The 16,394-nt window shown below is 44.3% G+C and overlaps 1 protein-coding gene across 1 annotated transcript in view; it reads left to right on the top strand.

Moving 5' to 3' along the window:
- The window catches only part of LOC138525922 (integumentary mucin C.1-like), a 299,847-nt gene that overhangs the window by 8,159 nt on the left and 275,294 nt on the right, over window positions 1-16,394 (top strand). The window contains exons 4-5 of the mRNA XM_069636210.1: window positions 3,228-3,377; window positions 5,477-5,623. Of these exons, the coding sequence (XP_069492311.1) occupies window positions 3,228-3,377; window positions 5,477-5,623 (297 nt within the window). The remainder of the gene's footprint in view (window positions 1-3,227; window positions 3,378-5,476; window positions 5,624-16,394) is intronic.

Raw genomic sequence — 16,394 nt, 5'->3', positions numbered from 1 at the left:
GATTGTGAGATGGTGTGTGTGGAAATGCAGTGCACGAGAGACGACACGGACATTCCTGTTGTATTTTGTATTTGTATTTTATTTGTACTTCTTAAGCTCCTTCGCCAAGGCGCTGTACATAGACAATCAATGCTTTATGGTCTTTCCATCGAATTGTTTTCATCGAAAAAATGAGCATGAAATTCATTTTTTTTTTTTAAAAAAACATATTTTAATGGGGGGGATACACCCCAATTCCTGTTTTTACCCTTTAAAACTCCCCCCAAAACAATGTACCCTTCACCCTTTAAAAACATGCATTCTATGCATATATTTTCGATGCAAATACCTCGATGTAAATGAATTCGATGGAAAGTCCGTGGACCGATTTACTAGATACCAAAATTAATGTGGTACAATAAAGCAGGCAATGGTAACACAGATTAGTAGAGCAGAAAGTTAAGGAGGGGGTATTAAGGACAGATGAGCTTTTAAGCAGGAACAAAATATGCGAATGGAAGGAGATGCACGGATATCAGGCGGAAGAGCGTTCAAGGATTTGGGAGCAAGGAGAGGAAAAGAACGAGAACGTCACGATGCACAGGGAGGTGTGAGGGCGGTAAGAAGATGAAGGAGTTGAGAGCGAAGAGACTATGAGCGAGTTGAAAGTGAGATGAGAGAGACAAGATAAAGGCGGGGAAGGCCATGGTATTACTTAAAGACTATACAGAGGAAGTGAAAAGTGAAGCGAGAGTCAATGAGGAGTAGAAAGAAAGAACTAAGAGATGACCTGATGGAAGATTGAGGAGGAAACAGAAAGAAAAGATGAATAGCAAAGTAAGATAGACTGAAGTTGAGTAAGGTGGGACGCAGGAAGACCAAAGAGTAAAGCAGAACAGTAGCCAAGCCAGGAAGAGATTGAGGAAGTGATGTGTTTAGCAGCGCGGAAAGAGTAGAAAGGGTGCATTTTGCATATATTAAACAGAAAAAAGCGGCAAGGGCGGGCACTCAAGTATTTATGTGAAGAAAAAGAGAGCGAAGGGTCAAAAGTGACACCAAGATTGTGGACAGAGGCAGAAATATATAAGAGAGTAGGGGAAACAAATACCAGGAGGAGGTTGAGGAGGGGTGGGAGAGTCAGGAGGAAAGTAGAGGATCTCTGTGTTCAAAGGGTTAAGGTGAAGAAAGTTGGAATGCATCCAGGATTGGACAGTAGATAGACAAGATGAGACAGAGGCATGGAGAGAATCAGAAAGTGTTGAGAAGGAGAAAAAGATTTTTGAGTTGTCAGAAAAAAGTAGTGCACCCAGCCCCAGACCTTGAGGAACATTGTATTGGAGATAGCGAGGAGGGCCAGTGTTGTGATCGGGGGTGACCCGAGGATGGTGGGAATCTCGCTCATTGGCCACTTGCTGGCATGCCCACTCACTGCATCCCTGCCCACATTTCCCATGACAACCCTAATTCTGACACAGGTTATGAAGCCGGTGGATGGCGTGCTTCTCATGCCTTGCACCACCCACATACTCTAACAGGTGCAATGCATGCTCTCAAGTGAACCTTCTATGCTCAGGACACACGATGGTTACATCTGCATCCTCTTTTTGAGTGTACATGCAATCGCCTCCTGAATTATGCAGTTGCAATAGATGTGATATTTGATACAATGTAAGATGGCACAAGGAATCGGAAGGCAGTGCTCAAAGAGAAGGTAAGGAAGAGCGAAAGGGGAAATTGGAACAGAAAGATACATTCATGGTGGAATAAACACAAGGAAGGAGTAAAAGAAAATCAGGAAAAAATGCAGAAAGCACCAAAGACAAGCAAACAAAGTCCACAACCGGAAGATGGAGCGGGGCCAGGAAACAGCACAACAGAAGTTGTTATTCCCGGCCCGCTTCATGTTTGCAGGTTAATTTATTGGTAAATAAGAGAACTGTTAAAATAAAATATATATCGATCCACCTTTCTGATACAGGGTTTGTCTTCAGAGCGAGCTCAAATGAACCGAATGTATCGGCCACAGGCCAGGGATCGCATAGAAAAACCACAGCACGAGATCGAGCGTTGTCCCTGTGTAGCCTCATATCCTGGGCTTGTTTTGCAAATACCAGTGGTAACGCAACCTGCCACGGGTGTACTAAGGTAGCCATTCAAGGTGTGAGGTGACACAATCATCCAAAGAATACACAGATCTGCTAGCAGTGTAGAAAAGCTGCAGATCACCTAAGGAAATCCCAGGCCAAAGCTAATGGGGAACTAGTGGCAATAGGTTCCCTCCTGCAAAAACGAATGCAAACATAGTGAGGCTGAAAACACCGAATTATGTATTCGAATTGTTCGGTATTTCTGCACATTTCTTTCAAAACAAATGATGGTTGAGTTAGGGAATAAATTAATGTGGGGATGTTGAGGGGGATGCTGGGGCTCTCCCGCTGGATTACATTTAGAAAAAAGTGCAGAAACGACTTTTTTCTTTTTAGAAATTTGATTTAAAAGAAATCGGGGTTTTCAGCATCGCAGTTTTTTCCCGTTATTTTAACATAGATCCGGCAATAGCACTAACTAAGCAAGGCTAAGTTTACAGATCATGGGGGTTACTGGGGTTGAGGTAACAGAATTACTGATAGATTTTTCTTACCATACCGGCAAACCCATAATGAGTCCCATTAGGGCGGCGCCCACTAGGCAAGCAGCATTTGTTTCTGTCGTGTGTCTTCATTTCAGAGCATTGTTTTTAACAGCCATTTTTCCTACTTTCGGTTTCTCTTGCTGCGTTGAAGAGACGCGACACAGTTCGAATCAATAGTTCCCAATAATTTCAAAAAGACTAAACAAATTGAAATCAGCGCATGCCCATTGGTCAACAAAAAGCTTTAACCACATTTAAACCATAGTGAGCTATTGGCTCAAATTGGAAATCGAATTGGACATTAAACGACTCGGCTCGGTTCCCCTGGCGAGCCATCATTATGGAGGCTCGAGTGGCTCAAGCCGAAATGGACCAGCATTTAAGTCAAGCACTTAGTATACAATTCCAGGGCATTTTGAAGTGTGTGTTGCTTTGAGTGGGACATTTTGTATTTTTGCCCGATGGCTTATCTGCAGCCTCCGTAGTGGTTCTTGCATGTACGCGGAGGTTGGCCGTTCGCTTTCACTGTTTTCTCATTCTTTCAAATACATTAACGAGGGAGAACAGAGGTTGCCAGTGACAAGTCAGCATTTAACCTTGCATTTGTTTTCACTAGTGGAAATGCTATGCTCTGCAGTGGAGCCCCACAAGAGAGTGAACTGCGGTGCTCCTGGTGTAAACCCAGATCAGTGCAAGACCAGTGGATGCTGCTTCGATTCCAGTGTCCCAGACGTGAGCTGGTGCTTCAAACCTCTCATCAAAAAAGGTACACACACTGAATGGAAATATGGGGGGTACATGTTGACCATACACAAATACACGTTGGCACATATATTTTAAAGGAATTTGCTGCATTTAACGAAATAAGACACTGGATCCATCTGGAGGTTGGTTTCGGACTATGAATCAGTGGTCCGCAACCTTTGGATCTCCAGATGGTTTGCACTACAACTACCATCAGCCCTAGCCAGCATAGTCAATGTTCCGTGATCATGGGGGTCATACAATATCTGGCCAGCCGCAGGTTTCAAACCCTAGCTATAAACAATGGGTACATGTGCCATATGCCAGGACGGCTAACCCCTCATTATTTGTGTAGGTACAGGATCCATGTGAAAAGACTACTTACCACACTAACCCCTGCTCCCCCAGCATAGTACGGTTCCACTAATCCTGACAACGCGATCTTCCATCTGGATGGAATTCCCCCGTCGTGCACAAGCCCCAGATGTTGAGGCTGTCGAGTTTCAGGTTTGGGCCTCTGTTGAACCTGAAGCCACCACTCCACTCCAGTGCACTTCTGGACTTGAAGCTATACAGCCAGAGTGAGAACACGAGCTTACGAAGAATCTGGAATGTCCAGGGAGCCTTCCCCAACAAAAGGTTCTGGGCACCGGATAATTAAGCAATAAGTCCTGAACCAAAGGGTGGGGGGGATTATCACTTCAGGTAATGCCCTGGGGCCCATAGTTACAGCTCTGAGCAAAGCGAGAGCATTGACAAACCCCGTGGGGCATTATCAGACACAATAATGCCCCTCAGAGGGGCTCATTGCTATTAGTACCCAGGCCCATTGGACCGGGGTACTAATAGAATATTTCTTGGAGTAGTGTAACACTGTGGCATATGCAAATGATCCTACTCCGAGCCTCCCCAGTGGCTGGCAGGACAAAGGCAATGCGGAATGGCGTCCCCTGCTTGACCGCAATTCCAGCCTCAGTACACTCGTAGCTTTACGAGTACAGATTGAAGAATTGATTTGGTCTGGTTCCCAGACCTTTGATCTTGCGTAAAGTTGTTGTCAACTCCCCGCACATTTTTTCCACGGGCTACCTTGATCCCTTGAGTTTGTGTAAATTAGACCTGCCCTGATGAAGGAGCTGTATGCTCCGAAATGCATTGGCACTTTATGTCTATAACAATTATGGGATGAGTTAGCCGCGGCCTCACTAAGATTTTATTAGTGACCAACTTGGAATTTTCATTTTGATAAACGCATATTACTTTTTGGATCCGACTAAGAGATTTATTTGGATGAGTTACATTCTGTAAATACAGTGAACATTTATTAGTTGACTCTAATTTTGCAAATTGCACTGCCCTTGGTAGGGCCTATACAGAGAGCGGCTGTGTGGCCAGGTTTGTTACCTGGTCTTCCGTATATTTTTAGGACAAAGCCACACCCCTGTTGGGTACTAATCCTTATTAACATGCCCCTTCCCCTGTTGCTGGAATGCTCAAGGAATGCCGTCTGGTTGTATCCATCCCTTGTTCTGGGATTTCTGGATTTCTTATGATTGGCAATGGGGACCAGAAGATTGCCCGCCTTTGGAATGGCCACTGGTGGACATTCCAACCCTTTCCCGTGAATGGAACAGTGGAAAGTCAAAAGTTCTTTTTCCACCAGATGAATCCGGGAGAACCATATTCATACCACACTCTACATCAGCACCTTAGAATGAGCAGTTATGTCATAAACGTGGCAAAGTGCATAGAAACTATGGCACTTACACACTATTTTAGATCTTACAGTGACATGCCATACAGCTAAAATGGAACCATATTGTTTTGCACGTCATGCATTGGTTGTGATTGGCTGTATTTTTTCATTGTTGTGACGCGTGGGTTACATCACTTAAAATGTACCAAAACGAGTTTGATTTCAAAATTAAGCGAATTTTTCACTGGTGGTTTGGAGAGCTTTTCAGCAGAGTAAAATTAACGTTCACCCAAATGGTCAAGAGTCTGTATTTCTGAATATGTACAGTCCCAGGTCCTCAGAGTGTAACGTAGGGCTTTCTCGATGAATGTCCAAACTTTAACCATGGCAGTAGAAGATACTCAAAGCCGGCTTTGTTATTTCAGAGATCATCCAGTGTGGAATCCAAACACAAGCCAGAATTAACTGTGGCTATCCAGACATTGGCCATGACCGGTGCATGAGCAAAGGATGCTGTTATGACTCCAGTCAGCCTAATACTGTATGGTGCTTCTATCCTCAGATAGAGCAAGGTAAGGTACTGTCACTGGGAGAGCGATGTAAGAGTTCTCAAATGGCACAAATACTTCTGTAGATGATAAAAACACAGCTGGAACATCCTTCATAGGAATTCAGGAGATATTCTCAACCCCATACCTCAGCAACTGGATCCAGTGAAATGCCTCTGTCCTAAACATTATCCACATTGAAAGTATGCACTGTTAAAATATATTCAGGGGGCACATCTATATCACCTCTTATTTGGAATTGAAGCAAGCAACATTTAAACAGAATGTTTTACAATATTTAAACAGGCATCATTGTCATATTATTTATTTATCGCATTACAGGAAAGCAATACATTTTGGGCACAAAAACACGTACACAATGTAACATTGAAAATAGAGTGGTGGGCATGGGTCCTTTCTAATGGGGTGAGAGAGTGTGACATGAGGGCCACATGTTGCAGGGGAAGGTAGAAACATAAACCATGGATGAGGACAGGACAGAATGGCATTGGAACGGGATGCTGGAGCAAGTGTTAAACAAAGGATGGAGAGGTGACAGACAAGTGTGGTAGAGTTAGGGAGAGAGGGAAGCAGGTAGATGGAGGGAAATTGAGTGCTGGGAAAGGTTCTTCAGAAAGGAGGAGCTCTTTGAGGTTGGATTTAAATAATGATAGAGTTGGAGCATTATGGAGAGGGAGAGTAAGAGCATTCCAGAGTGGAGGAGCGAGGAGATGGAGTGAGCAATAGCAAGAAGGTGAGCCCAGGATGATCTCAACAAGCAAAGTGGAGAGGAGGGGGTCAGAGAGCTGATAGCTAGGGTGGGCAAACCTTGCATCGTTTTGAAGATTATAAGAAGTTTATACTTAGCCCTTTGTTTCATAGATAGGCAGACAGTCTGGCAAAAGGCAGAGGAGGTAGATGTAAAGCCAGAAAGGTTGAAAAGAGTGCAGACCGCGTAGTTGAGGACTTTGTCCGGAGGTCACAAAGTATAGTTGGGCAAGTCATAGAAGAGACTGGCACAGTTGTCAGATCTAGAAAGGACTAAGGAGGAGATCAGTTGCTGAGCAGTCTTGAAAGGAAGAAGGTTACCGATTTTTCTGGTACTGAGGTTGAGTCTGGCTGCAGTGGCAGATTTGGAGATGAAGATAGAGAAGTTGTGAGATGGGTCGAAGATGACACCAAACAAATTAACCAACCATGTTCATGAATTCCCGTCCTACATGTGCATTAATTGTTTAACCCCAAAATCACAGAAATCAATAAGATTTTCACAAGGATTTACAAAATACAATGCACACCTATTAATAGTTTTACATTTTAAATGTCCTGCATTGCTCTACAATGTAACTGATCAAAATCTGATATTCAGTCCATTTCAGAGTCACTGTTGTTAATGGGAAACCAGTTGAATTCAACATTCCTGGGTCTGCTACACTTTTCAAGTGCATAGTTAAGATATCAAATAGCACCTATTGCCGTCTTTCTCAGTAATCATCCTTTCTATTCACCAAATGATGATAGAACAGGAGTCATACAAAGAAATGCAGCCAGGCAATAAAAATACAGATTTATTTCATGGCAGAGCTAACAGAGTCAACTTCTAACATGTCTGCAGTGCCTTAGCGAGGCATAACTCGAGTTAACAATTCCAGAAACAAATCTGTCTTCAAATCATTGCACTTTAGAAATCTGAAAGACAGCATTAAAGATGGAATGCCATGTCCTAATAGGACCGGGTCACCATTGCTGCATGCCAAGAGGGTACAGAGAGCAGGAACATGTCCAAATCACTGGCATCAATGCATCGGTCTGAGAACGACCTTTTCTTCTTGCCCATAGCATGTACTTTTAGCTACACAGGCGCCACTTTGCCACACCTATGATCCAACACCTAAAACATGTGTCAGCTTTACTGCCACCATTAAGAGAATACCTCCTCACTAGCACAGCTGCTCTGTAGCTTTATTTGATTACATACTTGATCTCATTTCTCTATTAAAATATTGTTTTATTAAAAGAAAAAAACACTGTATATGTTTACGCTTTCCAAGCTTGCAAATAAGAGTATTGCAGCAGCGAGAAATGAAGATATTTGCCCAGGATCACATTTTTGGTGAGTTTGACATGCCAGGAAGTGAACATATGCCTCTAGTTTTGACAACTGACAAACCTAGCCGCTAGACTACATTAGCTTCACGTGTTGACCCTCGTCCAGTGCAGACGGCTTCCACTTGTCACTTAGCATCGTAATGCATCGTTATTATTCTGCCCAACACCTGTGAGCAACTCTCTTACTGTCACCTCTTAGCAGGTCTCTTTACAATCTAACTACCATGCTAAGCCTTCTGGGAACAGGTGCCCGCACAAGTCTGGGCTCACCATTCCGTCATTTCCCTAGTGGTCCGACATTGTCACTTCACACCGAGTTGGAGATACTGGACAACTAGGGCATGGCATATTGCTCCCTCACTGCGGGATTACATAGGAAATACAGACAGTCCAAACACTGAAAACATAGTTAAGTATCTCTGTTTGTATATGTTAGTACTTACCTGTTCTCCCACTCTGGACTGGACTGGACTGTTCCATGCAGCCACTCTTAGGTCCACATGGAATGCAAGGAGGGAGGGATGGTGGACGGGCCACCCCCTAGCCTGAAGGAATAGATTGTGAAGACAGAAAAACTGCGGGAGAGAACCGTTGAAAGAACAGGTGGGAAAGAAACAGTTGTGGATAGAGAGAGGGCAGCGAGCAGGAGGCGCAGTAGTAAGCTTTCTGTGGAGGTTGTTGCCTAGAATGGCCCCCGTGGCCATGAGGGCTCTCTAATCCATACTGCGCATGTCAGGTGCAGCCCAGCATAAAGCATAAGCCCTGGCTGTGTGCCCAGTGCAGCCTGGGTAGCCGCACTGCCTTCCAATGAGCTGGCCCGCCGGGGATAGAGCAGGTGGGCCCAGAAGACGTAGGCCCTAGGCCACATGGAGATGGAGTCCAGGGTAAACACAGGGCTGCCCAGCCCTAGCCAAGTGAGCAGAGCAGCCTAGTACCAGGTAGCATGGCCTTTGAGGCAGACGTCCCTACCCGAAGCAGGCCCAGTAGATCCTCATTCTTGGGGCACATAGTAAGTGTGGGGGTCCCAAAGCAAGATGAGGGATGCTGGTGCTGCCGACACACCCATGGTCAGGCGGGGAAGGCTGGCAAAGAAGTAAGTCCTGGGCTGTGTCCTTGCAGCGGCCATGTTGAAGTTGGAGAAGTGAGCGGGACAGGCACGCTTCAGTGCACCACAGGGAGTAGATTGGTATAACTCTTCGGCACCACACAGGCATAGTGAGTGGATGCCCTTCCCTCCCCAAAGGAAGCAGACTTGCATGGCGTGGCCACATGATACTAAACCTCAGCGCAGGGAGCCACAGCGAATTAAAAAGATCTTCTGGGACGAAGGCGGTGAAAGGGTCACACGTTGGCATAGGGTGCCGCAGATGAACAACATTTCTTGGGCAGCAGCAATGATTGCAGTGCCCCATCTAGGCATGGTGCGCCACTTTGAAAGTGAGGAAGACCCCGTCTCCAGTGATGGTGATAGAAGCATGCCATTGGGACTTTAAGAAAGGCAGCCCCTGTGGCGGGCCAGCCCCTCAGGAAGCAGCAGTGAGGGGCTGGCCTCGTCCCTCCAAGGCAGGAATTGGAGGACAATGGGGTGCGGTGACTGTAGTAGTCACACCCATATAACTGACTGTTGTCTACTTTCTGCTTCATTGTGTAGATGCTTCTTCAGGGGGTTGGGGACTTAAAGGGGTAATGGTTGGTATAGAGTTTAGACCAGGATTATGTTTTTAAGTGAGTAAGCTTGTGGAAGTGTTTCAGGGTGGTCTGCTGTGGGGTGGTCTTCCTAGTGGAGGGGTCACCCATCCTCTGGCCCCTCACCCATGTGGGTGGCACAGGATATGGTAACAGGCTCGATTCCATCTGTTCACCCTGGGAGCCCCTCTATGGCTCCTTTAAGGGCTGCCAGAGCAGGACCCTGATAGGGGGGTTACACCGTAGTGAGGTACTAGGTTGAGAGACGAGTAGAGGTCAAAGGGGACATAAGAGTGGGTGGGATTATTATTGGAATGGTTATGCTTTAATAAAGCAAAGCCCCCCCCTCACACAGCTGTGCCAGTTACTAATCCACTCATCGCCTCCCGCAAGCACCATTCAGGCATTCATCCCTGGGGGAAGTTACAGAGGCCCGTGTCCCCCCAGGTCACCACTACCAAGAATGCAATCACAAAATACCCCACTTTCATAAATCAATTTTAGCCGAAAACTCTCACAGTCTGCAGGATCTTCAATTTGCCCATGAATAGGATTGCATGGGAGTCAAGTGCAAAAACAATCTTTAGACAACACAGAAAGCGTTTCTTTATTGAACAATAGCGATTATGGAACATATAAAGGACTCTTGTTTTGCAAAATAAAATGTATATGGTGTTATAAGGGCAATATCATCATTAATCAAGAGCAATGAGATGCAGAATTGGAGGAGGTACAGTTTTTCACTGCAGACACTCAAATTATTTGCTGCCTTTCTGTGTGTGGCCTCGGGATGTAATGGACCTCTTTAGGTAGTACAGTGTATTTGTATGTCTATGTTGCTTTCATGACAATTTACATGTGTGTGTGGATGGAGAACTCTTGTTGCACTTTAAACGAGCACCCTTGCTCCCCTCCCCCCTCTTTCTGGTTGGAGACCTGCAGATCTCCCCTGGTAACTCGCAGTCCCCACATCCTCTTCACGTGACTTTGACTCCCAGCCTAAGAAATGGTCTGGAGGGAGATAACATCAACCAATGTCACCAGAAAAGAGGGGGCGAAGGAGACACAGGGTAACGGGGCAGACTTGTCAGCCAACATGTGTATTCATTGTTTAAAATCCATTTTTAATCATGGCTCACACTCGCTCCACCTTCCCCTTTAAGTAACCATAATCGTCTATTTGCTTAATAGGTGCCATTTAAGTTCCATACATTCCACAATGTCTCTATCCGCCCATATTGTAAAAACTTGACTGGTTTTTCTTGTCCCTTTTGGTAACTTAAAATAAGCTGATAACACAATTCTGTCCTCTTTTTTTCATTGTTTTATCTTCAGTTGTTTCCTTCTAACCGGGGCCAGCTCTAAGAACCTGGCACTGACACCTGGGATCGAGCCATCGCGAGAACCCCACCCAACTGCAGCTCACGCGCTACAGCATCGCTTCCGGAAAAAAGCAATGGACAAGAGTCAATGCCTGTGCTCTTTTCCTACCTACTTGCTCCCCTGCTGTTTTTCTGATTGTCTGCTCTTTCGAACCCTTGATTTCTGTAACTTTACAATGCTTGCTATCAGGCATCAAGAAAAAAAGCAAAAACAAAAATAAATTGAAGTCAAATGGATTATTTTATTCTTCCATCAAACGAGTTGCATCCTGAAATATCCGTTTGCTTACACATTGCATTTGTTGGAGTGTAATCACTTGCATGGGGTCAGAATGCCAGCGGGTGTAAGCTGCTTGTAAAAACACCACGAGCGAAATTCACTTTCACCCCTTCACAGGGGGTGAAGGGCAGGGGTATAGATGGGAGCTGGAGGGAAGGGCCAAGGGGATACAGAGGGATTATCCCCTGTACAAAGTAAAGTGGGAATGCCACCACCAGAATTCTTACCCACAACATTCACCCACAAGCATTTTTACTTATAACCTAATAACTACCAGGCCCACTTACGTGCTTTTCTCTTTCAATTTTAATTCTATAAGACTTCTGGTAATCGGATGTTCATACAGATGTGTGGTTTTGAAAGGACAAGGTGAAAGAGTTATTTCAAGATCTGCTCTCAAAAGGGTAGCTGACAGAGTAACAACTGGCGTACTTCAGCTGTAGACCATTCCAGATAAATCAGCATCCCCGGAGACCTGCGAGTCACCAGAAGTAAGGAAATGTGCAGACTTGAATTACGACAGTTTAGGAAGGAAAGAACCCCCTTCTTTGTCTACGCTCCAAGACACTGGAACCTACTCCCCGTCAACATCAGACTTGCCCCATCACTTCTCCAGTTCAGGAAAGAGCTCAAGACCTTACTCTTCAAGGAATGACTCCTCCCTAACACACACCCTGTACTCCACACACCACCTGAGACTCTGTAATCTGTTCCCCGCAGTCTTCCCCCTCATGCTGCCAATTGCCCATCCTCCCCTGTTAGCTCCCTGCTCCTTTTTTCTCTGCTTCCCTCACTGGGTTCTTCCCCCTATCATTGTAAAGCACTCAGTTGCTTCCTTACATTAGGTCTGAGCTCAATAAATACCCCAATAATAACAAAATAATAATTCCAAAGATTCTATCCTTCACTCAGAGCTCCACAATATTTTCACTCACCCCAATGCACTCATTACATAGATTACTACACTACCATCGCCTAACATAGTTGCTGGAACATGGCATAGTGTTGAACTTGCTGGGAAGAATTACACATTGGAAGGATACATTAATTGGAACTTGACATACCCCTTGAACTTGTTTGGAGGCCACTCTGAACTTCTTGTGCCAGCATTGTGCTTGGGACATCAGACGTATCACTCACTCTCTCTAAAATGACCCAACAGTGTTTTGTCATCCCTCTTATTTATCCTGACATTCCTTGAATCAAATACCATCCTGTGGACGAAAACGGTGCAAAACAAATTGAGGCCCTGCTAGCTGCCTGAAAACTACTTTATTAAACAAATGTGCATGCCCAAAACTAAAATCATCTGCACAAATACCTACATTTTCACACATTGGAATGCCAACTTCCACCTTCATGAAACACACAATCTTCCACCAACCTCCCTCATTAACCTTAATGCAATGGTGTCCTGTTTAATTGTAATGTATTGTCTGAACTTTACCTGTCTTTTCTCAATGCATCCAGGAAATAATATCCATACTATTTCTCCTACCTGAATTTATGATATAAAAGTACATTTCCTTTTGTCATAACCAACATTGGCCTATTTGTTTTCCGATTCAAATGTATTCCACGTCCCTACAATGTCTTCATTTCTCAAAATATGTGCTCTCCAGCCAGTTTATCTCTCATGAATATTTACTAAGCAATACAAATTCACCTTGTGCCTTATTTCCCTTCTCCACATGCTCATAAGATACGATCCCTGTAGACCTGTAGGAAAAGGGGGCATCAGTCTATTGGTCCATAATCTCTCCCACAGTGCTTTCCTGTTGTACCTTTCTACTAAACCATTGGACTGTGGAATGTAAGTGGTATTCTGTGGTACTGAATACCACACTTCTGCAACAGAATCAAGAACATTAACAAAAGCGAAGGGAACACTGTTGTCACTCATTAGCATGTTAGGAAACCCATTACAAATTACCACTTTACTCAGAAATCAGTGACTGCTCTGGCAGTGGGAACCAGTGTGAATTCTAATACCACAGACTTTGACAACTAATCGGTCAGCACAAAAGCGTACTACATGTTGGGATCTGAAATGAGAAACAGCCCAATCAGATTAATAGCAACATGTTCCTATGAATTACAAGGTGCCTTTTTTGGGAACTATTGGTGTAGGAGGTGTCTGTAAAGTTGTGTCTGCAGAAATAAACCCAACAAACCTGCCAATAAACTCCACCTTTTCCACATCCCTTTATTGCCTCCAATAATTGTCACTTGTCTCTAACATGAGCCCACATACAACCCCAGGGTGCCAAATGGATTATTTAGATTCTTAGGACCTCATTACACGGTAGGCTATTAGCGCCATGGTTCATGCCGGTAAAATACCGGCACCGCCTTGGTGGAAAGGGGAATTACCGCCCCATTCCAAGGTTGGCGGGGCGGTAATTCCCCCTTCCACCATTGCCCTTCCCCATTCCCATTTTTGCCCCATAGGGCATAATGGGAATGGGGAAGGCGCTAATTACGGCACCGCAAATTGCGGTACCGTAATTAGCTCCCTGGGTCCCTTTGCGGGTTGGTTTTTAACGCCTGCAAAAAGCTGGATCACCCATTTCCTAAATACTGCACAACGCCACATTTCTTTTGCTTCCATGGATACCTTCAATTCTCTTTGGCACACCCTACGCTCATACCCTTCCAGTACCTGCTGCGTGTTGATTATGCAGTTGTCCTCCTCTAGCCCTCCTTGTTCCCCTTCCGCCGGCAGGGGTACCTTCGAGAAACAATCAGCACTTTGATTCTTTGCTCTTGGGATATTCCTGATGGGGGAGTTTTATCCATGCAATTTAGCCAGAAGCCATACCAGTCATGGTATACCTTGGTTAACCCTCCTTCAGAAAAATATTCAGGACAGGCTTCTGTTCAGTTTCCAGTCAGTTCAGAATAAGTATAATAAAAATAAAGAGATATTTTAAACAAATAAGTAGGATCTGAAATGATTGATTTCCCATTAACAAGTCATTGATTCTTTCCCAGTTATGGAAAAGTTAGTTTCCAATGGTCGCCATGCTGTGCATGCAAAGGCTATTGAACTTTCTTTGCACCCTCAAAGTTGGATCTTAACTGCCTGCATATCATATTTACTGGCACTTCCTGTCTGGATCAAATAGCTTGAGTGGAGAGGCCACTGTCATCAGTCTTTGCGCATCGTATCCCCAAAAAAACCCATACCTTTCCTTAAGATTGGTTGCATGGGTTCTGTGACATCTGAGAAACTGTTGATGAATTGTGCAAACAATTCATATACATCTATGAAGGCTGGCACTAGTTCTTAATACTTCATTGCAGGTGCTTTGTTGACCACTTTAAGTAGAACTCCACATTAACTAAACACCTGACCCTGTTGCGAACTTGTCCCGTCATTTAATGACATCCATTTCTTTCTAATTTTGCCTGCACTTTATCCAACATTGCACTGTGCTCCTCTTGAGATGTCACACAGTCAAGAATGTCATCTTGAAATTCATTTGACAGCCCCATGTCTTGAAACAATGTGGTGGTGAATGGAAGCTCAAATGACATTCACTTGATTTTCAAAAGTAAAGAAAGCAGTAAGTGTTCATATGTCTGTGTTCAACTCCACCCGTGGGGATGCAGACCGCCGGCCAATTATGGAAAAACACTTGTTACACCCAAGAGATGCCATCATTTCCAAAAGGATGTCGGAAATCTGTCACCCCATAGGTTGACATTTAAGGACCATGGATTCAAACTTTGTTTGATAACGATGACAACCATAATCAACCATATTGATGATCCTATTGGCTCTATTACGCCTTCTTCCTGTAGGTTTTGAAGAGCGGATGTTAATCCCTTCTTAGGAGTCAACTGAATGCTGGCAACCTTGTTTTCAATTCATGTTGCACTACTCTTTTGTTTGATCCAATGGGTGAAACCCTTGAGACATCCCAGTCTTTGAACTTGAACTTTGAACTTCAATTTGTTCTTATGTTTCCTCTTATTGTTCTCCACCAAAACATCCTGCCGGGGTGCCAAACCCCAATCGGCAGAACACCAAGCCAATTGCCAGCCAAGTTGGTTTTGCTTGTGCAAATCCAAGGTATTCTTGGCCTTCCTTTGGATGTAGAACTCCTGCCTTTGCGTTCTATTTCAGTCATAAAATATCATATTACATCTATTTTCCCTTAATTGTAGTTCAATTGTTTCATTACAGTATGTTTCTTATGACATAATGGTTATGGATTCTGATGAATATGCCAAACATCATACGTTGTTGCCAGTAAATTTGATATGGCAGTAAGGTGAACTATTTTCTCTTCCAACCACTCTGACCATTATTCCAGTTTAGACAGCTCCTCGTGTGGTTCTTACATCTCGTGTTCACAAATAACTGTTTGCACTTCCAAATATTCCCTTTTCTGCACACTTTTAAGAAATTACCAAATATCTTGCTGTTATGACACTTTATCTATAGAGGTAAACAAGTACTTACATTATCTTCAGTTGGACTACATTGGTAGCTTTCCTCCTGGGCTCTAGTATTTAAATGACAGACTCTGCTTGTCTTGTTGTCACCCTTCTCTGTATTCATTTACCTTTCTTCACCACTGACCATTAATAATGTCTCTTATTTATCTCTTATTTTTCTTGCTCTACTTTCTTAATCAATCTTGGCTAGTGTTCAGTCGGCTCCATGAAGTCCCGTCGCCCTCTTTACCTGGCTGTTCTCCCTCTGGTCGCACCTCTAATGTACAGACACCTTTGCAACCCCTATTCTCTTCCCCACATCTCTGTGCCTATGATCATCTCCAAGTTCCTCATCTTCTGTGGGGTCGTCCCTCACCCCAGCTCTCCCGCCAGATCCTGAACAGTTCCCTCCTGCCTCTCCTGCCCATTTCCCATGAAATCCCCCGATCCCTTGGCATCAAATCCCATCCTACCCCACCCAACCTCACTCATCACCCTCCTTACCTTCCCAGTCGCACTGCTCCTATACCCTGACCCGCCTCCCACATGTATAATGAATGCATGTAGAGCCCATCTTTCATGGAAGGCAGCCTGCTAGGAAATAAAATGTGGCAAAAGTGTGCAAAACATTTCAATCGCCTTTGCCATGCATATGGCCTTGTTCAGAGTAGGATTTTGGTTTGTGAGGCATTCTTCTTTCATTTTCTAAGATGTCACCCATCAATTGTTCCACAAACATTGCAAAAACACGAAGTAACTCCAAAAATCCGTAGCCCTGACCTGTAGATAATAATGCTCTCTTTGCACCTCTGCGCCCTAGATTAGTCCTTGTGGATCTCTACCACTGCGCTGCTCTGCAGATATTGCTGCTTCTTCATTCCTTTCACCATTT

The sequence above is a fragment of the Ambystoma mexicanum genome, chromosome 7p, assembly GCF_040938575.1.
Source record: "Ambystoma mexicanum isolate Mex_15411 chromosome 7p, UKY_AmexF1_1, whole genome shotgun sequence".
NCBI classification, from domain to species: Eukaryota; Metazoa; Chordata; class Amphibia; order Caudata; family Ambystomatidae; genus Ambystoma; species Ambystoma mexicanum.
The sequence above is the reverse complement of the archived record's forward strand: the minus strand, read 5'-3'. Positions and strand labels throughout refer to the sequence as shown.